Below are 24,002 nucleotides of genomic sequence, written 5' to 3'. Positions count from 1 at the left end.
CACAGCCTAGCTTGGTGCAGATAAAGCTGGAAGGGAGGCCCATGCTGGAAATAACAGTAGCACTGATATAGAAATAAATCCTGAAAAGAAAGGTACTTGTTTGAAAGCTTGTCCTCAAATTATTGATAGCCACTTGTACAGACGATGGAAGAAAAGGAGAGAAAGAGTTACATGCTCATTAAAAGGTAAGGTTAGAAAAATGGCATAAAATAATAAAAAGGGGCAAATGGACATGTACTGACTGATGTCATTGACAAACCTAAAAAGGGGCAGATGGACATATACTGACCGATGTCCTTGACAGACCTTTATCAGTAAGTAGGCATTAGCTGAACAAGCTTTCGAACAAGTGTCTTGTTGTCCAGGATTTATTGCTATACCAGTGCTGCAATTTTTTCCAGTATGGACCTTCCTTTTAGCTTTGTACCAAGCTAGGTTGTGGTGCCATTAATTTTTATGGAGGAAGTAGGGACTTGTACTGGTGTGTTTTTTCCCTTTTTCTTTAATTAATTTTGATTTATTGATTTATCATTAACTGCTAATAAATTTTAATTAAGTGTATAACTCTGTGATCTTTATGAAATAAATAAGAAGCCACTACATGTGGTTAACGGATTCTTTCCAAAAGGATCGATAGTGATGTCCATGTTTTACGCAAGACAGCTGGTGGAAAGAACTTGCTAAACCACACGTAAATAGCGTCTTATGCTTTATTTAATAATTGCAAGCTGGGTCATGCAAACCTTTAAGACATTACTCTGTGATCTTGTTATAATTATGAATGAGGCACATTCAAAAGTATCTGACCTTATTTTTTTGTCATGGGAACAAATGAAGCACGGAAAGTGTCCTCTGGCGAGGAGGTGTTGTTACCCATGTGTGAATTTTTCCCACCTGCAGTGTCTGTCAGTCTCTGGGTGGATTTTTCAAAAAAAGCTTGTGATACCCAAGTAGAAACCATTGAAACATTCATCAGATTTTTGGCAAGGATGCCATGGGCATTACACAAATTACGGAGTGGTACAACTGCTTCAAAGATAGCCACATATCAGTGGAGAGCAAACCACATTCCATTATGCTCTCAACATGACATACTCGTAATGACAAGTTCATTGACCAAGTGTGGAGTTGGTCCATCATGTCACTGCCCAAGTGGGGATAAATGCTGGTTTGAAACATTTGATTTTGAGAGAGGATTTGGCTATGCAGAGAGTTTCCATGAATTTCTTGCTGAAGCTGCTAACAACAAAGGAGAAGCAACTTGCATCTGATTCAAGCTTTTTTAAATAAATGTAACATTCATCTGATTCATCAGGCTCCCTATTCTCCCAACTGGCTCCTTCTGAAACTTGGCTGTTTCCCAAGCTGAAAATATGATTGAAAGGAATCTGATTTGAGTCCCATGAAGACGTTATGCAAACACAGCTGTACTCCATTCTCAAAGAGGCATTCCAGAAATACTTCCAACAATGTTGGGACTACTGGGTGAAGCCTGTACAGTTTGAACGAGATTACTTCAAAGATATTCATACCTCCAGATGAGTAATTGTCTTTTTCCCAGCCAAAGGTCAGATATTGTTTAAATAGACATCATAGACAAAATTAATTGGTTTTCGTAAAATACATTTCTAAGAAATACAGTTTATTTGTGGTCATACACATTGTGAGGCATTCCTGTATATGTTTGCAATGTAAAGCCATTGAACAAGTCGTTATGATTGGGAATCGTAGATAGAGCAAACCATGATACATGAGGTTACAGAATGTCATTTGCCCTTTCATTACCAAGTCATTTCCAGGCTACAAATCTACATGCAACAATAAATCAATGAATTTTTTTTAACAGATTCTACACTATTCTATTGTTTTCTTCTTGTAGGCATGTGCTTGGAGAAGAGAGCATTTTACCGCTCAGTTTCTGGGCTACATTCAAGTATAAATATACATCTCTGTGCCAAATATCTGTTATCAGGTAAGTTTTTCTTTTCTCTTATGGGATGAATATTTTGTTTTTTCACATGTATTTAGATGATTGTTTTGCTAAGAGTAAGACACATTAGTCTACTCAATAGACATTAGTTTCTCAGAAAAATCACAGATAATTTTACAGATGTAGTGTTTCTATAAATAGCATGTAATGTAGTGTCAAATTATGCAATTTTTTTTTTTTTATTAATATAAAGGTATCATGCTTATAGCTTGTTATTAAAGGTAGATATTTAAATACTGTATACATTTTCTTTTCTACGTAAGTTCCTATTGCAATCACAGATTACGTGCATTAATTAAGGAGGTGAATTAACAATTCAGGGTCTCCATGGGACATTTTCAACTTTTTTATTAGTTTGGTAGATTACCAGTGATTGTATGTGTATATTTTCTATTGGTGTCTCACTTGTATACTTTGGCAGTTTTATACCCACTTCCAGCAGGGAAGTTTTTCAAGGGACCAAGCTGAAAAAACTTAAAATGTGGGAAAATATAAAATCGAGGAAAATTTTGTTACATTTCACTACATTGACTAACTGTATAATGCAGGAAAATGTAAAATCTTGGAACATGAAATCGGGGTAATTTGATCATCTTTTTTAACATGTGGTACCCCATCCAACATTCGAATTCCACATCCAAAGGTTTTAAAAGGTTCCTAAATCCTTTAAAATGTGGAAAATCTTGAAAATACATCCAAAAACCTAGGTAAGTCTAGGAAAATCAAGTATTTTTTGTACTTAACCTTGACTTAGGAATGAAAATAAGTTCTCATTTGAATGAGCCTCTTGATTGTAGATATTCTACCTAGGCAGTGATCAGAACGCTACATTTTAAAAGTAGCTTCACTACAGCTACTCTTCCAAAATGTAGCTTCACTACAGCTACAGCTACTCCTGTTCTCTACTTGCTACTTTGCTACTTTTGCATAAAAAAAACTTAAAACAACCACATGGATATTCCAAAGAATACCCTAGTATGATAGTTGTACTTACTGAAAAATAGATTCTGTTATTTATTATCATGATTCCCGTCATTCGGTAATTTTGATAGCAGTGTTACTTCAGTTACTTATTTTTACTGTAGTGTTTGAGAATAACGTACCTTTGAAAGTGGCATATCAATTCAAATTTGATGTATGAGTATTGCAGTTAGAGTGTTACCCAAATGAATTATTCAACCAGACACACAAATAAAATTTGCTAGAATTATTTAAATTTATATATCAACATATTTTCCTTGAGAATAAATATTGAGTTGAGTCACATAGTGGTCCAGAACCAGTCTCGATTAGCTTATCTGTGCATAAAGTCGACTCAATATAAACTGGGAAAGATGCCTGGAGGATAGGATCTTCCTTCTCCTCCATTCCACATGCTGCTCATTGTCATTCATCATTCTTTCTCATTCTCACAATTAGCCAAAAGTGGCAGAAAGCTACCCTAGATAAGAGAATTACTAAATAAGACATTCATCTTCATTCTCGTGATTAGCGAAAGTAACAGAAAAGCGAAACAGAAATATATTGAGGAAACTGATGTGTAAATCAGTGTGTTCTAAGCACATTCTAATTTGAAAATTTGTGAACAAATATTATGACAAGAATAATTTTAGCTCCAGAAAGTGTATGTCGATCCATCTTGTAACAATAATTTCTTGCTGGTGAGATCCTATATCCTGACAAATGTTAATTCTGTTAACAAACTGAGGCATTGATTGCTGGAACTATTGCTGTCATTCTAGTGGAAAATGAATCGCTTGTTTTTGCACTGCAAGTTGTGCTTTACACAGTAATTAATAACATTTTGCTGCCTCTTACACTAGGGATATCCACAGGATTCGTCCCGGGGGTGGCGCAAACAAGGCATTTTTTCCCCTAGTGGTGCCACAAACGAGGCACAATTCTCCTCAAAATAGTGATGCAGCTCAAAGAACGTAGCTGTAAGCTGGAATATATTCATATATGTCGGTTAGTATTCTGAATATTAGAATTATTCAGATACTAATGAAATAAATTACTCCAGTATCTATAATCTACGATCAAGATTTTTATAATCTAGATTATCCATATTTCCATGTACATAATAGACTTTGTCTTTATGAACCTCCTACAAAAGTAAGCGTTACTGTCAAATTCTTTTTAACGCTGTTGCCACATTCAAAATTTACCTCAAAATGTTGAATAGAAATGTAGCTGTAGTGAAAATTTTGCTACAACTACAGGAATTTTGTAGCTTCGCTACTGCTACAGCTACAATTTTCAAAATGTAGTGCCGCTACAACTACAGCTACAAGTTTTGTAGCTGGCTACAGTAGCGCCGCTACAAGTAGCATGCTACTTCTGACCACTGTACCTAGTTATATAAAAATGTTTTATAGGGTACGTTTTGTTCATTCATTTGAACAGTGTTGTACACATTTGATTTTCTTGAACAGGAAGTGCAGTTCAACACTTAAAACTTGGTTATTAGCATCTTAAAGCACCATAGAATGATCTGGAAATGTATTTTCCATTTGCCTGGAAACTCTGGGAAAGTCGGGGAATTCATTTTTCCGGAATGAGTGGGAATTTTGTAAAAGTACTCAAATACCACCTTTGTTAATGCAAACAACAAGCAATTCATTTGTGTTTTTATTAATTTCTTACAGATAAGGACAGTATGGGGCTGGATGACCCAGGAGGGACCTGGGGCCCCAATCTCGAAGAGTTTCAGCTTCGGTTTGACCCTGAAAGAACGCACGGTGAAGGCATCCTCTGGTTGAGGAACTTGTACTTTGTTTATTTGCTCGAATTGCGAGCATTGGCAAAGGCTGCTCCGTATCTGCTGAAGGAGGAGTATTTCACAGGCAGTGAGGAACAGGACAAGGAAGTTCGAGTTGCTGTTTCAGATATTCTGAAAATTGTAAGGTGAGTATTGTGGTAGATCTTCAGTAATAAAAATTTTGCATGAACGTCATTTTATTATGCACTAATTCTTGGATTAACCCAGTTTTGAGAAACTCTCTTCCCATGGCGAGACTACACACTGCACCTCAAGGCCAATAAGCAGCAGAGCTGGAGTTGGCGAGCTGCTTGCATTGAGAGGTAAAAATGCTCCTTTTCACAGAACCACCTCTTGTTTATTTTGCTTTGATTACAATACCACACTGCACTATTATTCACAAATCAGATGACAAGATGTTTTCCACTGCACAAACACAACTGATAAAGCCTCCTGCCTCACATCTCCCTCCTTTCTCTCCCTCTTGCAATGATACAGTACCACTGCTCGCTCTGCTGTTCACATGTGCATACGAGAGTGCTCTTCCACAAATATGGCAGGTTAACCAAGCCTAGAGTGACCCCTTTATTAACCTAATATTTTGTATGTCAAAATCATACATTTTCCACATTAATTTCGTAGTAATTTTAAACCTGTTGACACTTCAAACACCAAGATTGCCATCCCAGTCACTCAATTGGAGAAGAGAACGTCAAGAAAGATGGGAACCAATGTTTTGATAGCACCCTCAAAGTCATTTGATGAAGGTGACACGTATCATGCTTCTTACACCTTGCGCAAAAACAGCAGTCTGAGCAGTGACGAGATCCTTCAATTTCTGTAATGTCCGAAGTTTGTGGTAATATACTAGCAGTTAAGTAAAACTATAGGAAATAGTCACAGGCATACAAGTTGAGGGACTGAAAGGGCCGGGGACATTCAATGAAAGGGACATTCAGTGATTTTGACATATGAACTGTTAGGGTAACTGTAGTATTGCTCAGAGTGTGTGTGTGTGTGCTTAAGAAAATGCCATTGCTTTCTGGCTAGTTTGGCAATTATATCACTTTGCTCTAATACTCCTCCTGCTCCCACACTTGTTTTGAAATAGGAATATATACAAATACGTGGCACCTTGTATTATTGAATGTTTGTAAAATTTTTGAGTAAAAAGCACATTTTTAATCTTTTCACAAGTACTATTGTTATTATTATTATTACTATTTTTTTCCTTTGCTTTTTCATTGTTGACAATTTCAATGTAAAATGGCCATCTGTTCTGTATCTGGAATTTTCACAACAAATAAAATAAATAAATAAATTATGATAATACAACACAGAATACAATACAACATTGAAAGTTAAGAAAAATGCAGGCTCAATCAGAACTCAAATCTGGGTGTCTAGCATACTGTGCCATTGCTCTACTAACTATGCTACTGAACCACATTTTTCACTTCTGTTGTTTTACCTGTGTGAATTGCCTCTTGTCAGAGGATCTGATACCTTTGAAACACCGATGACAGTAATGGTACGTAGAATCTCCCAGCAAGGAACTATACACAGTTGAAACAGGAGAAGCGAAAAATTAGGCAGAGTTGGCACAGTTGACAGCAATGGCATGGTGTGTCAGTCAGAGATACAAGTTCGAGTTAAAAAAATACTATGTACACCTTGTTATAAAAAAAAGAAATAAAAACTGTTTTGAACTGGAGCACCAGGTGTCTTCTTCAAGTCAAGTAGAATAAAACATGATTAAAACAAAGTAAATGGGAGAGGTGAGGAGAGGTGGTGAAACAGTGGTGATTGTTGTTGGGAGTTGTCACAGTTAAGTGACATTGTACGTGACAACTGTGACATGTCACTTGTCACTTTGGTATCACATTAGGCCACTTTGTATCAATAGGAAGGCTGAGACATTTAAGCTGTATGCCCTTTAGCAATATTTATTTATACTATCTACAATGTGAGTGGGTGGGTAATACATTAGCTGAATTATGATACTGTTAAACACTGATAACATTATGACTGCATGTCATCACAGTATCTGCATTCCAGGTCCTGGGTTCATGGCAGGTTACTTCACAGCGGTGGTTCATCATTAGGGTCCATCACGTGGTTCTACCCATGCCTTTACATGGACTACCTATACTCTACACATGACCAAGCCAACACTTCATTTTGACTCTCTTCTATGCCACTTTTCTGGCTACGTTTGCCACCAAAGGTATTTGCATACTCAACACTCCGTTGTGGCTCGTCACATTCGTGGCAAACTGCAGTGCCATCTATCACTCGTCACTTTGGTGTGAAACTCCATAAGGCACAAGTGTTGTAATTACCTTGTTACATACAATAATTTAAGAGGTGACTAATCCATTCAAATTCTTCATGGAACGTTTACAATTTTATATCAGTTTGGTACAATAGTGATTAATCAGTAAATTTTATTTTCATACTTTCATTGGTATTGGCAAAAACATTCATATCAGTCCATTCCTACTGTAGAATTTAGGGAGGTGTAAATGTTACCACCAAGCTATTGAATAGGCAATTGGTTCTTCTTAAAGGTTCGCATAACCACTTTTTATAGATGCAAAATAATCTAACACAGTTATTTTTAGGGGTTTTTATTTTATTTTATCTGTGATATTTTATTCTGGTTTCCCAGAACTTTTTCAAGCTACACCAAAATATACATACAATGACACAACCTCGCATGGCTAGTCACTCTACACTTCGGAGGAATGAAACCAGATCAAAATGTCACAGATAAAATAAAATAAAAACAACTAAAAATAACTGTGTTAGATTATTTTGCATAGGCAATTGGGGAGTGTTCCATCTTTGATGCAAGTGGTCAATTTCCATTAGGAGCTCAAAAAAATTTGGTATTGCCCCATCATTGGAAGGACAACTGCGGAGCTACTTGGCAAGGAAATGTAGCACCTTCTAGAGAACAGCAGCAATGGGACTCGATACATGGCCATAAATTACATGGTGAAAAGCAACTTGGCAGGCCTCAAACAGGTTGTTTCACCACGGAGTTTAGTTTTAAATATTGCCATTAAAATCACCCAACAACATCAAGTTTGTCTCCATTCATTTATAATCAGTTTTTATTTAATTTAGAGTTGTTTTTTGTGTATTTCCAGTTTAAAGTGCTTCAAACATTGTTATATTCAGATGGATGTAATGTTTACTTTCCAGTTCCTTCTCCAACCATTTCAATGAAAGCTCAATGTTCACTGGAGGCCACGAGGCCATGAAGTTGAAGGAAGAGTTCCGCCAACATTTCCGGAACATCTCTCGGATTATGGACTGTGTTGGATGTGACAAATGCAAACTGTGGGGAAAGCTGCAGGTGTGTATTTCTTTACATAAAAATGCTCCTAGTATGTGCATGGGATTTTCATTTTTAATTTCACATTAGAATGAAGTGTGCCTGGCAACAAAGGTAAACTTTTTTTTCCCCTTCATCAACTTTTTCCTTGTATTAAAGAAAGAACTTTGAGGGGGAAATTTTTTTCATCTAAGTGACACATGTTATATGTTGCTTGTCACTTGAGAACTAACCAATCAAGTGCAGGCTTATGCAGCAGATCATGCCACTACGTTGTGAAATAATTTTATTGATTGTTTCGTTCCAAACAAACATGTGATGCATGTTGCTTGTCACTTTGGTGTGAATTCTCCCCAACTTGTGCAAGGTTGGTCATTTGAAATTTAACATTTCGAAGCTATAGCTATCTGAAGTTCATGTTTATAAAAGAAAAATAATAAAAAAGAAATTAATTTTGGGGGGAAATTTTGTTATTTTGTTAATACACATTATAATAATAAAAAAAAATATACAGAACTAAGCCAGGGTTTCCACTGAACTGAATATCCTGGAAAATTCAGGGAAATCAATTTGCAAATGAAAAGGTCATGGAATTTTGTAAAATCTAAGACTGAGCCTATACCAATGCAGTGGCATCAGAAAATATTAATTCAAATGTAATTATCTGTTGCATAGTGGTGTAAGTTCTTAATGTGTTTAACCTTGTTCTTAATAAAACTGTCATTTTTTCCCCCTGGGATATTGAATTTAGTTCTTTGATGTGTTTGAATGTGTTGTTGATAATAAATTAATCCTCGTGATATTTGTTCTTTTAATACACTGCCTTAAATTAGTTCTGTTTTGCTAAGGGAACTTTTGTTCCGGCATTAAGAAAAGAGTGTAAGTAACCTCAGAGCTTATGCACCCATTATATTTTTTAATAATCAATCAATCAAGCAGATGAAGGATGAACTTGATTACAGAATTTGGGTATGCAGCATAACGAAAAACCAAGAATGTACATATTTGCCACATTAAGGACTTATAAAGAATTTTTCTATGTATTTGCAGTCTAACTACAAAGTGTGCTGCAATCATTTATAATCACCCTATACAGGGTGATTCTAAAGGTATAGTACAAACGAAAACCACAGATACCTCCCATGAAATAGAGACGAAAGTTCCCCTTCCACTTTGCCGAGAGATGCCTCCGTGAGGAGCTAGACAACGCCGAAAACGTGTGAAAATGAACTTCACACCTATGTACAGCCAGTACCAGTGAAGATAGAAAGGCGGAACAAACGAAGTCCAAAGGAACACCAAAGTCGCCCATCCGAAAAACACTAGGCGGCAGCTGCGCAACGCATGCGCATGGGGTTCCACAAAGGAAATAGGAGTGTCCCGCAAGACAAGTGAAGGGAAAGGGTAGCGATCGACAACGGTAGGGAGAAAAGAAGCAATGAAGCATGAAGTAACAATTGCACAGCGGGAAACAAACACATGCAGCGCATGGGGAGTCCCCAAACACAGTGGGGAGACACCGCAGCAAGAACAAAGCACGGTTCAACAAAAGAGAAAGAGGACCGGATGGGGAATGATACCTGTCAAGGAGACAACAAATGCGGGACGAGGGATTCCCCGTAGCAGCACCGAAGGGATGTCACACAGAGGTCGTGCGCCAGCAGGACAAACAGCAACTACGGGCACAGGAGGTTTATTGCCACGCAAAGGTGCACTTACAGATAGGAATAGTACGTAGTACGTAGTCGTACCCCGGACTGACGTTGTTACAAAAGTTGCTCAAATTGACGACCACCACATTCAATGCAGGCATTGCAGCGTCGCAGGAAATTCTGGCGAACCCTATCAAAAATCCCTGGCATGGTACACACCTCGGCCGATGCTGCAAGTATCCGCGCTACCAATGTTTCCTTGTCAGGCACCGGGGTCTCGTAGACGAGTGTTTTCACATGGCCCCACAAAAAGAAATCCATTGGTGTGAGGTCAGGCGAACGGGCGGGCCAGGGGACGGGGCCCTCTCTGCCGATCCAGCGCTGTGGGTAGGTATGGTGCAAAAGGGTTTGCACTGTGCCATCAAAATGTGCAGGTGCTCCATCCAATTGAAACCACATACGATGTCGCACGTTGAGGGGTACATCTTCTAGCAGCTCTGGAAGGACTGATGCAAGAAAGGTGCGATAGAGGTGCCCATTTAAAAGTGGTGGCAGCAGGTATGGACCGATAATCTGTTCATCGATGATACCTGCCCAGATATTCACTGCAAACTGGGTCTGATGGTGCACCTCGACTGCTGCATGTGGATTTTCATAATCCAACACATGGCTGTTTCGCCAATTGAAGATGCCCTCACGGGTGAATGTTGCCTCGTCCGTGAAAAGCACATGGCGCAAAAAACGGGGATCGTCGTTACAAAACTGCAACAGTCAATGACAGAATTCCACACGTCATGGGTAATCCCCAGCCTGCAACGCGTGGACTCGCTGTGGATGATAGGGATACAGCAGATCATCATGAAGGACACGCCACACTGTCGACTGTGATACTCCCACTGCACGTGTAATGCTACGGGTGCTAGTGGACGGTGTGTCGTCCACGCAAGCAAGTACGTCCTCCTCGACCGCCGCGGTGTGCACATGTCTTGGGTGACCGACATGATGGCCTGCACGTAACACACCCGATTCACCAAGGGTACGGTGCAAGTTCGAAAACAACCTGCTGTCGGGTTGTCGCCTCTCCGGATACCGTCCGCGATAAAGGCATGCAGCTGCTCGGCCATTGCCATCTGCAAGGCCGTAGACAAAATGCATGTCCCTCAGTTCTACAAATGTGTAGCGTTCCATGGTACGGTGAGGATAGTGCCAATTATGGAATACTGTACTGCAGTGCACAGGTGGCACACACACACACACACACTGGTCACAACGGCTTCGAAACAACGTACTCAATTGTCGTACGTCAAGCACACCACCACCGCACCGGCTCTTTCACTGACACGCTCCCTGATGCTGCACTTCCAATTAGCCCACACGTCCGCACGGCACTGTGGTACAATCAGCTGACGTTCCTGAGAAGCCCGTGCCTGTGCTCTTCACTACCTGACCACTGCCGTCAGGAGGGGCCATGTACTCTGGGGCCTTGTCATCGTTGAACACATGTAGCGTCCTTCATTCTTGCCCCATTCACCCACAACACGTACTTCGTCCGTCTTGCTCGAGCCGACGGGGAGCACTACGTACGATCATGTGGTGTTTGTGTACACCAATGTGGGGTAACCCAGCAGTTGAACAGACGTGCATACCCCCACGTAGCTTCATTACACGATTGTCCCACGCAGTTTATCTGTCCAGCCTTGCTCGGCCTGGTCTCACACCCACGCGGCAGTGTGCGGCTGCGGTGGTGTGAGGCCACGCTTGGTTTTGGAGCGGAAGGCTGCGGCCGAGGAGGGACTCGAGTTGTTCGGCTGGGGTTGCGCTCGGAAGCAAGCAGCCGCGTCAGGTCTGGGAACGGTGGACCTGGTGATCGGGATGGAAACATTCCGACCTCGTCCATTAATGTCATCCACCGTACGGAGTGGTGGGGTCCGTACGACACTCCAGTAGCCTTTCGCCCGCTCCCACCCAGCGATGTGCCTCCGGCTTCATTTCTAAGAGGCTGATTGTGCCCCATCACGACGTTTGTTACGTCAGTACGGGGTACGTGGTCCTATCTGTACGTGCACCTTTCATTAGCAATAACCTCCTGTGCCCGTAGTTGCTGTGTTTGTCCTGCTGGCGCACAACCTCTGTGTGACATCCCCTCGGTGCTGCTACGGGGAATCCCTCGTCCCGCATTTGTTGTCTCCTTAGCAGGTACCATTCCCCGTCCGGTCCTCTTTCTCTTTTGTTGCACCGTGCTTTGTTCGTGCTGCGGTGTCTCCCCACTGTGTTTTGGGTACTCCCCTTGCGCTGCACCGCCAGCACCGCCATTTCTGCCCCGAACCATGTACGCGTCTGTTGCCTGTCGAGTGTCACGGACCACTTTGCTTGCATTCTCGGTGTGTTTTTACATCCTACGTCGTCCTCCCGTGGTTCTGCAACCCCGCACTACTTTTCTCGACTGCACTGCTTCAGTCATGGTGTTTGTTTCCCGCTGTACAATTGTTACTTCATGCTTCATAGTTTCTTTTCTCCCTACCGTTGTCGATCGCTACCCTTTCCCTTCACTTGTCTTGCGGGACACTCCTATTTCCTTTGTGGAACCCCATGCGCATGCGTTGCGCAGGTGCCGCCTAGTGTTTTTCGGATGGGCGACTAAGGTGTCCCTTTTGACTTCGTTTGTTCCGCGTTTCTATCTTCACTGGTACTGGCTGTACAGAGGTGTGAAGTTCATTTTCACACGTTTTCGGCGTTGTCTAGCTCCTCACGGAGGCATCTCTCGGCAAAGTGGAAGGGGAACTTTCGTCTCTATTTCATGGGAGGTATCTGTGGTTTTCATTTGTACTATACCTTTAGAATCACCCTGTATATGGAAAACTTACAGAAAAATTGTTACTCCATAATGGCATGCTTGTCTCCTGTTGTAGGTCCATGGGTTAGGAACTGCATTAAAAATCCTATTTTCGGGAAAGTTTGACAGCGTTGATCCGATTGGAGGCAGTTTAGATAATATTACAAAGAAGAATTTCCAAATGCACAGAAGTGAAATAGTTGCATTATTCAATGGTTTTGGAAGGTAAGTCTGATGTTACATTTATTATTAGCATTATTATTGTTGCATCAGTGACACTTGGAGATTTTAATACTTTTCTTTTTGCATCCTTTGTTATTAATGACCTTTTGTGCAAAAGTTAATTATATATACAAGAGTATACAGATCAAGTGAAAATCGCTTCCTGTTTTCAAATGTATGTAATACAAATGGAAATTTGTAAATGAAAGGAAACGGTAAAGACAAAATGAATATTTCTATATTTCACAGCTTGTCAGCATGTTCGCTTAAAACTAGAACAGACAAGCAATTAATGAAATTTAATGAAGTAATTGGAAACAATGGGCCCTCCTCCATGGCCTTGCGGTCTAAGGCACTGTGCTTTGGGCTCCGACTGCAGGACGGCATGGGTTCAAGTCCACCTGGGTTCAGTGTCTGGGTTCTCAGCCTGTGTGTAGGACCGGTGGCAACCCACCATCGTGTGGAAATTGGGGAGTGAGTAGTGTAACCCTGTCTCGGAAATCTCTTATAACGGCTGGGGGTTCGATGTGCTGACCCCACGTCACCCCATTACTGGTTGAAGAACTCCACACCTCTAGGTAGGATTGTGGGAGGGAGACTGGCAGTTGGGAGATCAACGTAGTCCCTTTAAGGCCTGTCGAGCTGTGGGTCATATTATATAATTGGAAACAATGGAATGCATTTTCTAGTACACCTTAACACTAAATTAATGATTTTAAAGAAGGTGATATTTCACACCACATATCAAAACAAATTACAAAACAATAGAAACAAAGTAACAAAATTTACCTTGTTTTTGATATTCCAAAGTTTCAGATTGACCTCGATCCTTCAGGAATGGGAGATAAAAACATGCTTGATTGATTGATTTTGATTATTTTACTTCACATTTCTGCCACTTTCGGATAATTGCGAAGATGAGGTTGAGTGATAATATGATTAAATTGATGGAGGGACAGCCACAAAGAACACCCATGCCCAGGCTGGGATTCGAACCCTGGACCCCTGGCATCGTAGCATGCTGATATAACCACTCCACCATGGAGGCCGGCTGATAAAAACAGGACATGGATGGAAATAGTTAAACATGGTTGAAAGGTATAAAAGCTTGATTCCGTGATCACGTCAGTGAAATGGTCAGCTGTTTCCTGTAATGCACCAAACAGGGTACATAATGTGACTTTTTGTCTCTATTGTTTTTTTTTATATGTTGACTAAATTCATCCTCATACCACTATCTGAGTCAGAATATGAATATATTTGTAATGAAATCGGATAATCTACTTTCGCTGCACAATTTTTAAATCAGCATTTTGTCCAAATTTCCAAAATATCCATACTCCTTGAAAATTTTAGTCTAATTTTATTTACCTCTAGAAAAGTATCTCCAAATATCGATCCTTTATATCCCACATTGTTTTACTTGTACTGTGTTTTAGTGTTATGAAACAGTTGGTTCCTGACAAGGTAAGAATTTGAATTTCACATCATGTAGCAATGTTATATTTTAATAAATGAAGTCTATTATAATTTTCGTTTCAGACTGTCAGATAGTATATACGAATTGGAAGTCTTCAGAAATATGTTAAGGTAACACTAACAGTTCCTGTAGTATTGTATTGTTCTGCGTGTCACCTACGACGCAGGCTCCATGCGTAATGAAAACCCCTTGCATCACATAATGTTCTAGTGATAATGTAGAGTCTGGATATGCCAAAAGGAATTGTGATTTTTAGGAATGTAATTATTACAGCAGATTCGCTTTTTTTGGTTGCGAGTCTGGCCTGCCTGTGATATAACGTGAAATATTTTGGAATAATGTATAGCATAAACCAGTTGGGGATATTGAACAGGTAATATTACAAAGGAGATATGAAAATATTTACATATTACTTTCATTCCCTTTGCACTTATCCATTCCACATGCTACCATGTGTATGGAATATGCAATGTAAATGTAAGGAATAATAGATTTGGATCCTCAATGAAATTTTTACCAATAATGAACCATGTAAAATGGTATACATTGAAAACAGAACTGCAAGTAAACAATGCTAGTGGCTTTCTTCTTAGGTAAGGTTACTGAGTACTTAGAAATTAAATGAACACTGTGCAGCCAATGGCAAGGATAATAGTAAGCAAATTGTCCTTCACGATGTTCATTGATTCGGTTTTGATCAATGTAAAGGTCAAAGACTGAAATAAAACTGTCATTCGAGCACAGAACAACCTCTGGTCCACCATAAGTAAAATTCCATATGCAAATGGTAGATGAAATAGGAATGAAAATAGCAATAGACAATTTGCCTACTATTACCTTTTCTCTTGAGTGTACATTTTTTTTTATTCATAGGAGGAATAAACACAAAGGCAGAATTATGGATGTAATATTGCGATTATCTTGAGATGTATCAAATTGTTAAGATTATTGTAAATTTAACCAATAGACTGTGATATTGATTACCTTCCAGTGGGGGAAGTGATAAAATGTAAATGATTTCAGAAAAAGAGGATACATTTGAAGTAATTGACGCTCAAAGTGTTTGGACCAGGGAACATTGACATAGCTAAGTGTGGGCTTATCAGACTGGCCCCCCTCCCGAAATTTAGCCAAATTACTCTACAGTGCAACTTTTACAGAAAGGAAAGTAGTCATTTTACAGTGATGAATTTGTAATATGATATATTAACTGTTATTGATTGGTTCTTTCTTGTTTTTAAGATGCAAGGGATTGAAATGCAAACTACCTGCACTGTATGCCCTATATGTAGGGACCTTATGTTTTGCAATTGATTACACCAAAAAGTAAAAAAGTAAAAAGTTGTCTGACTCTGCGAGAGACTCGGGTTTGATCCCCGGCAGGGGAGAACTGGGACTTTTTCAACCTGTTCAAGCAGCCCCAGTGCCTACCCAGCATCGTATAAAGTGTGTACCTGGAGGAAACTGTGGGGGGTAAAGGCAGCCAAGGGCATGGTGCTGATCACATCACCCCCAGCTCAGCCGAGATCAAGAAAGTGTGGGGCCCTAACCCCATATGCCTTCATGGCATGGTGCAAAGCACAGGGGAGCACTTTACTTTTTTACTTTACACCAAAAAGTGTTAGTCGTTGCTCGAAATGGAGTGCAGTAGATAAAATTATATGCTAAATAAAAATTCCATTCATAATAAGTTGCAAAGTAATGCAAATTTGGCATTTTACATATTCTTTTAGTATTTTTTGCACATTCTGTGAATCGGGCCATGAACATCTTAAATTTTCTGCTGTGTAAGTGTGCTTTCAATAACATTCTGGCAAAAGTAAAATTTTATGTATACAGTAGTCATGATAGATATAAGAGGATATACCCAAAAATAACCGGAATTTTTTTTAGCTAGTTTTATTGAACTTTACACTTAAATATTGTAACCCCCTTCAAAGTATTCTCCATGTGAGTCAGTGCACTTGTCCAACTTTTTTTCTCACTGATGGGCACAACACTGTTCAAACTGTGTGTATTTTCTTTCACCTCATCCATGTCACTGAAGCACTCCCTTTTCAGTTGTACAGAGTCGATCGGGCAAGTAGGGTGGGTAGGATACAAGCATCATGTTGTTCTTCCCTGATTTCTTCAATGGGGTAATGTCGTCACCTTGTAATCAAGGGGTCCCGGGTTTGATATCCAGTGGAAGTGAATAATGGTTCATATCCCACTTTATACTGTAGGTCCAGTCCCGATTAGCCTATCTGTGCATAAAGTGGACTTAAAACATCAACTCAAATGTTGTTCTTCCCTAAGATCTGTCAGACAGACAGAGACTTGTGGGTAAGAGCATTGTCATGATGAAGCAATCAATCTTCACTCTCCACAATTAAAATTCACTGGCAGATACTCCATGACAAATTTGTTTCTTCAGAAACTTGCTCAATGGTCTTTTGACAATCTTCATTAATGGCTGCCAAACTTTTTTGATGTTTTTCTCATTTCTGCTCATCAAAGGATGACCAGGGCATGGCAGGTCTTCAATTGACATGTTGCCATTTTTTAAATGGTAAAACCACTCATAGACCTGCAATTTATCCAAAGCATAATAATGGTCTCACCTGCAATTTTCCACAATAAGAAACAAAATTTCAGACACACTCTTTATCCTTTGTTCATCACAATAATCGCTGGAACACACACAAGAGCAGCACCAAGGATGAACCACACCACACAGAATGATACAACTTGGCAGACTGGCATGGGAAACCCAAGCTAACAACACCTAGTGACACAATCCGTAACTACAAAGCATGCATGAGCTATGTTGCAATTCTGGTTATTTTTGGGTAATTACATATTGAAAATGTTAACAGCACTGGACAACACACAAAATGTCTTCAAAATGAAAACAGCCAACTGGTTGTTTACTAATGTCAAGCTGCTGAACACACCAGTGAATATAAAATTTCTTGATTGACATTTTTTTTTATGGAAGAATGAGATGATCATGCATAAATGACTTAGTGTGCATTGTGAACATTTGTTCTTTTGGTAATCCGAGAAAGCAACATATACCATCAGTCCATTAAACATACTACCTCCACAAATTACTGCATTATTACAAGTGTTAATAGTGCAGATAACTTTTGCTATGAGAAACCATAGCTAATTTGGTATCTTTGTATTCATCACTTCTAATCGTTTAAAGAATGGCTACTTTTTTTTGTTAAAACATAAATTTCCTCAAAATTTAATGTGCAATTTCTCTAAATAGTTAGTACGTAACTTGCTTCCAGAATTCTGTCAGTTCAAAATTTTTGGTCATACATATTAGGCATTCAGATGAATATACCATTGAGATTCTTATTGAAATGTTTTTTTTTAAATTTACATTGGATCAGTATGCAATTGGTTATCTGTAGTTCCATAGAAGTATTCCCTGTATTGGTATGTGCAAAAATTTTAACATTGGACTATTCTTTTTTGTGTGTGTGTATATATTTATTCAAGGTAAATTCGGAATGAGGGCTAAAATTATGTAAATATTTCCATATCTTTTACAACATCCTCAACACACTACACTGATTTTTCGTATATACATTTAGCATAAGAAAGATAAGAAAGTTAATACATTGTCATAATAGGTAAAATAAATGTACAGAACATGAACTGACATTGTACTTGCCAACACGTTTGTTTCAGCAGAATTTTACAATATCTTTGTTCTCTTCTATAGTGCACGTACTGTTGTTATGTTGAAACTTTACAAATGAGCATTTTCTATTTTTATTTATTGCGGTTTTGTCAATTCTGTACATTTCTGAAGTGAACTCGGACTACTTGTGAGTTTCTTGTAAAAGTTTTAATGATTTATTTGTCAGTGTGGTGAAAATCAAGATTTCATTTCTAGCTCTTTATGCCAAAATGTGGATGCCATTATGTAAGATTTGGAATGTAAATGGGATCAACCGTTGGAAAGACTTTGTTATGGCTCTCTTTATGTGATAGTCCAATTTTTTTCTGTTTTTTCCAGTATTTCTTCAACTTGGTGAGAATACTTTTTAATTTTTTAAGGTGTTAAGCAAATGGATTATATTATTTATTTATGTGTAGATAGCATTAAGTGGATGAAATATGTTTGCACCTAAATGTACTTTATTATTTACTCACGTTTGTTGATGCTGTTTAAATTGATGTTTTTACACCTGCACTGTCACCAGAACCATTGTTTTAAGTTGTTATGGAGTACCTTGTGTTACTTTACTTCTTTGAACACTTTTGTTACTAGAAGGCTGGATGTATGTGTGATATATAAGTATGTGCATATCTTGCTAATATTGAAGATTACATTCATTTTTTTTACTTGCCAATACGTTTAACAACTTTGACTTGCCAAGTGTTTTTTTGATGGGTTATGCATGGTCTGCATGTCGAGCCTCATCAATCATCACCTGTTATACAATTTATAAGCCTTTCTAGACTAAGGCATGCTACTTTTTATTTTCCAAGAACTTGTCAGATGGCCTCATGAGAAACTGAAATTTTGAAGGTCTCGCTAGAGATTCAAGCTGCATCAAAACTGACAGCTCTTAACAACTATTATATCAGGCGATTCAAAATTAGGGTTGGTGGTTATAAACAAAGAAATAGGACACACTGTTCCTACAATTAGGACTTTAACTCAAAATGTATGACATAATGTTTCGTAGTAAATTTTATATACATACTGTGTGTGTGCTCATATAATTAGGAAATCTTAGCAAAAAATATTGATAATATTAAAAATAATAATAATTGCATAACTGATCTCAGCACTTTGCATCGATAATTGGAATATCTACCTGACAAAAGAAATTAATTTGCATTTCAATGTCTTCCAATGCCAGAATGTAGAGTAGTAAATCTCCTCAGGAGATTAATAATATCCCTGTGAGTTTTTTCTCTATCTAAAAGGTGTATTTTCGTAATGCAAATTTATTTGTTCCAAGAATGAATGTTTGAGTTTGGTGATGTTACTGTGAAAGATACATTACGCACTATACATTGGGCATTGTTTTATTAGGTTAAACAGTTCTACAGTAAACAAACAGATTATTAGTAACTACAATAAATTCTACGTTAACTGAAACACATTATGGACAGCATTCCTATGCTAATACGTTTCAATATGTGCAACATTGATACCACAACATACGTCATAACAAAACTCAGTTCACACTCAACACACTCAAGCAAGATCATTTCTATGATGAACTGCCAATTACTGCTCTGACTTTCTTTCCTCCACACTACCAGTCTTCCGGAACTGCACAGGTCATCCACGGATAGCATTCTTGTGCTGTGGATCCTTTTGATACTGGCATCTAAATTACTCGTACTTTTGCAGCGGAATCATAGATTTGTGTTCCACCCATCATAGGACAGGCAGCTTTCTCATGCATGGTGTACATTGCACAAATTCACACTGCAACTTCCTACCTGATGGCACACAATGCAGGCTGTACTTGTTCTCATTCCCACCTCATGGTGCTGCCTGGGAACCCCAGCCATGTCTTTTTCATTAGGCCAAAATGGAGTCTGCAGTTGTTCATATAGTGTCCTCGGTTGCCACCTTGCACACCTCCCCAATAGCATAGTTGTAACTTCGTCGCCTTGTAATCAAGGGGTCCCAGGTTTGATACCCAATGGAGGCACATAGTGGTTTGGATTTCAGTCCCAGTTAGCCTTTCTGTGCATGAAGTAAACTTAAATCAAAAATCAAATAAAATGAAATCAATTAACACCTTGTGGCACTGCCTGCAGATCTTACATTACATGTGCAGAAACTTGAGTTACTGAACCTAATAACACAACTTTCAATGCATTCTGTTTAATGAATCTTTCACAGTGACCTCACCAAACCCAACCATTCGTTCTCGGAAACTATAGGATATTTATTTTTTTCCAACTCTGACTGTACATCAGACTAAAATGCAGAATCTGCCAAGGAGAAAAGAAGAATTTCTGGTAACCCTGAATGTTGGTTTCCGTGACCTGTAATTTTGAAACCAGAAAGAGCATAATGAAACTGTCCTCAAAATAAGGGTGACCATAAAAGTTTCATTTCCTGTAGTTCCAACGCTACAGGCGACTAAACAACTTCATGTGTGGCGTAAGGATTCACTTGACATGTCCATATAAAGATCTGCTCCTTGATTCTGAACACTTACATTCTTTTCAAAGTTGCTTTACCAGAGATTGAAGTACAGTATAAAATAGTGGATCTTTTTCGTACTGATATCGTAGGATTGAGTCCATATGATGATGATGGACAGTGATTTGTAAAAACCAAAGCATGCACATCGATTTGTCTTGAAGAGTTCTTCTTTTGAAGTACAAGTCACGTAATATCTTGGACATCAATGTGGCAAGTAACAGCATTGCCAAATAAAACATTTTAGTTATCTTGTCATATACTGTGGGCAGTTTTGCTATTTATGGCTTGAAAATATAAGCATAGGAACCTTGACAATAGTTTGGATTTTAACTTTATATTGCAATTGCAGCAACTAAAAATTGTGAAAAATGGAACAAGCAGTGCAGAGGGTGATATTTTTTTGTAACAACAGTAGTAAAGATCAATTATGTTCTATTTTAGTGCCAACTACAAGAACCTAGGATGCATATAAGTGTGACTCTCGTCATTGCATTATCAATATTTCAAAATGTGTATTGACTTCATAACCAACCTGAAGTTTTTTTTTCTGGTGGCTAACCCAAACAGGTGTTTTATGGTGATCAGCCAGATTAAATCAGATTTTAAGTTTGTTTCAAGAACTGACATAGCTCTCATCTATCAGGAATTGTATATCCAGATCCTGAAAAATTCAGTAATGCACCCAGTTACTAAATTTTTGGTTGTGGATCAAATATCAATATTAGTCTACATTATACAACAGCCTGTATACATACTTTTTTTTTGCTTTCAACTTACACAAAATTTAATGGAAACACATCACACACAAAATAAGCTTGTTTAAGTTCTGACGTATACTCCTGCTCCTCCTACTGCCCACACCTGTTTGTAACTCAATTTTATCCTTGACTGCCGAAATGCATCAGAATTTTCAAGGATTTATTTTTGTGTGTGTATTTGCTCTTATGACAGGTAAGACAAACTTTTTCTATACTCAGCACGTGGTGTGAAAAAATGTAATGTTTGTGAATATTATATATTTTCAAAAGTACGTGTAAAGGATGTGGATAGAAGTAATACACACTGAGGATATATTGCTTGTTCAATATGATTTTGTAGGTACATAGCTACTACATTAGGAAGTTCGGAAATATTTCTGGTTTGACAGTGTGTGTGTTTCTCCAAAATCTCCCATCAGCTTCCAAAAGGCTATTTTATGTCACTGGAAGTAAGTCTTGATGATGAGGTTGAGAATGCACAAAAAATATGCAGGAATTTAATGTTTCATGGCCTCTCTGTTATGAAGGCAGCTACTCTTTAAGACGGAGATAAAATTAGTACAATTCCAGGTTTCAAAGCTAATTCAATGCTAAAAATAAAATATATATATATAAGTAATACTAACATTACATTTATGAAAAGTTGCACAAATGAATGCCGTGGGACGTTTTAAGAAATCATTCCTTGTTTTGATTTTTTAATTCAAAGTGCATCTTTACATTTACAGAAGTGTTAAAATTCTATCTCGTACCCATAAGGCTACGTGAAACCAAATTTTTCTATCCTACAACACAATAGAAAACCACCATCCAATTAAACCAAATTCCAACATTTTGGATAACTAATCCTCTTCTTTCACTCTAGAATGGTAACAGTGATTACATTAGTACTTATTCTCAAAACTCGGCATGGTGTTACCCCAGAATGTTTTTCCTCCACACTTAAATATATTAAAGCTAAAGCAGAGGAATAGTGTGTGAACTAATATTTATCAAGACATGAACAGATTTCATAATTGAATGCAAAATATACTCTATGATTAAGACATTCCATTGTATTGTAATATGTACTTGAATCTTGATCAGATTCTTTTGTTAGCTCATTTCACAAGAATTTTATAATTTACTGTGGTAATTCATTAAAAATGGTTGTATTTGTGTTTGCAAGTAACAGTTACTTTTTGAGTAATGGTAACTGTAAGTAGTTACTTTTTGAAATTAGAAACTTTAATTCGATTTAATTTTTTTTGGTTTGTTTCAAAAGGAATGAACAAAATTATGGTTTACTAAAAAGTGTAAATCATTTTTAATATCTGTACATTCACATGTGTTGCAAGCAAATGTTTTGCATTATATAATTTTTTGTACTGTAAAGATTTACTTCAATTTTTTTTGCCTGTATATTTTAATATTTAAACACACAAGATTACAATTTAATAAATATTAATGTTAATTTAAGATGGTAATCAGTAAAGTACATGCAAAACATTTTATGAGCTAAAATTAATCCAGAAAAAAGGAACTGTAAAGTAACTTGGTTACTTTGAAAGTAATGGTAACTGTAACCAAGTAATTTAAACTGAGTTACTTTTTGAGCAAAGTAAGTGTAATTAAGTCCCTTTAAAAATAACTTTCCAAACACTGTTGTATGTACTTTTGTATTCAAGAGCTTGTATGTCATGCATTAAGGTATGTGTTTACTGTGCACTCCATATCATGATGACACCATTTCACTTAAGGAAATTATGGAATAAAGTAATGGTAGCCATCATTGCCTTGAGTTATTTGGGGAGGGGTATTCCATGTAGAATACATCAGTATCTTAACATATGCATAATGCATTTTCTGGATTATTTAGGAGGATGCATCCTCTATCCCCTACTAATGACATCAACAATTACAACTACATAACAGCAGTACTCTTGCAGGATTTGAAGGGCTGACCTTGTACTACATTTAGTTACATACATTTCAACCCCCTGTCCTGTGCAATTTTCATGATACTCCTATAGTTTCTTCTGCATAGAGGCATGGACGTCCACAGGATATTTTACAGGGAGGGGCAATCAAGGTATTTTTTCCAGGGAGGGGAGGGCAAACAAATCACATTTTCCCTCAAAAAACATTGCTTCAGAAGTTATCATGTTCATGCAATAATTAAAATAAATGATTTTGCCTGAAAGAAATTGTATGTGTAAAATATATAATTTTTGGTTAACTTGCCCCCCCCCCCCCCCTGACTTTCTGGACGTCCATTCATAGAGGTAATTATTGTTCTTGAACTAAATTTACCCTTACATCACCCAAAATCATTACCCTCCTCCCCTCTCCAGACTGTGAATTTGTGATAAACAATACTCATGTGCTGAAGATCTCTTAAAGGGAATGTGTGGTAAGAATCTTCAAGTGAAAATGAATATCAGTACTTTTCAGTACTGTTACAGTACATTGTATGTATGCATAGATTATAAATAAATTAAATTCAGGTAAAAAAGGTAAAGTGCTCCCCTGTGCTTAGCACCACGCCATGAAGGCGTATAGGGGGTGTGGGGGTAACGCCCCACACTTTCTTGATCCGGTCGTGAGTGGGGGTGATGTGATCAGCATCACGCCCCTGACCACCTTTACCCCCCAGGGTTTCCCCCAGGTACCCATGTTATTCGACGCTGGGTGGGCGCCGGGGCCGCTTCCATCGTTAGAAAAGTTCCCGGATTTGAACCGGCCGGGGATCGAACCCGGGACCTTTAGCATGGTAGTCAGACACGTTACCGACTGAGCCACC

General features: G+C 38.2%; 1 protein-coding gene across 4 annotated transcripts in view; it reads left to right on the top strand.

The window, feature by feature from the left end:
• The window catches only part of Ero1L (endoplasmic reticulum oxidoreductin-1-like protein), a 113,606-nt gene that overhangs the window by 89,236 nt on the left and 368 nt on the right, over positions 1 to 24,002 (top strand). For all 4 annotated transcript variants that reach the window (XM_083118749.1, XM_083118748.1, XM_083118747.1 and 1 more), the window contains exons 8-12: positions 1,880 to 1,972; positions 4,639 to 4,897; positions 7,962 to 8,115; positions 12,656 to 12,804; positions 14,344 to 23,706. In XM_083118749.1, coding sequence (XP_082974875.1) covers positions 1,880 to 1,972; positions 4,639 to 4,897; positions 7,962 to 8,115; positions 12,656 to 12,804; positions 14,344 to 14,395 — 707 coding nt within the window. In that variant the 3' untranslated portion in view covers positions 14,396 to 23,706. The remainder of the gene's footprint in view (positions 1 to 1,879; positions 1,973 to 4,638; positions 4,898 to 7,961; positions 8,116 to 12,655; positions 12,805 to 14,343; positions 23,707 to 24,002) is intronic.

This window comes from Lepisma saccharinum, chromosome 3 (assembly GCF_977018435.1).
Source record: "Lepisma saccharinum chromosome 3, izLepSacc3.1, whole genome shotgun sequence".
Taxonomy (NCBI): Eukaryota; Metazoa; Arthropoda; class Insecta; order Zygentoma; family Lepismatidae; genus Lepisma; species Lepisma saccharinum.
The sequence above is the reverse complement of the archived record's forward strand: the minus strand, read 5'-3'. Positions and strand labels throughout refer to the sequence as shown.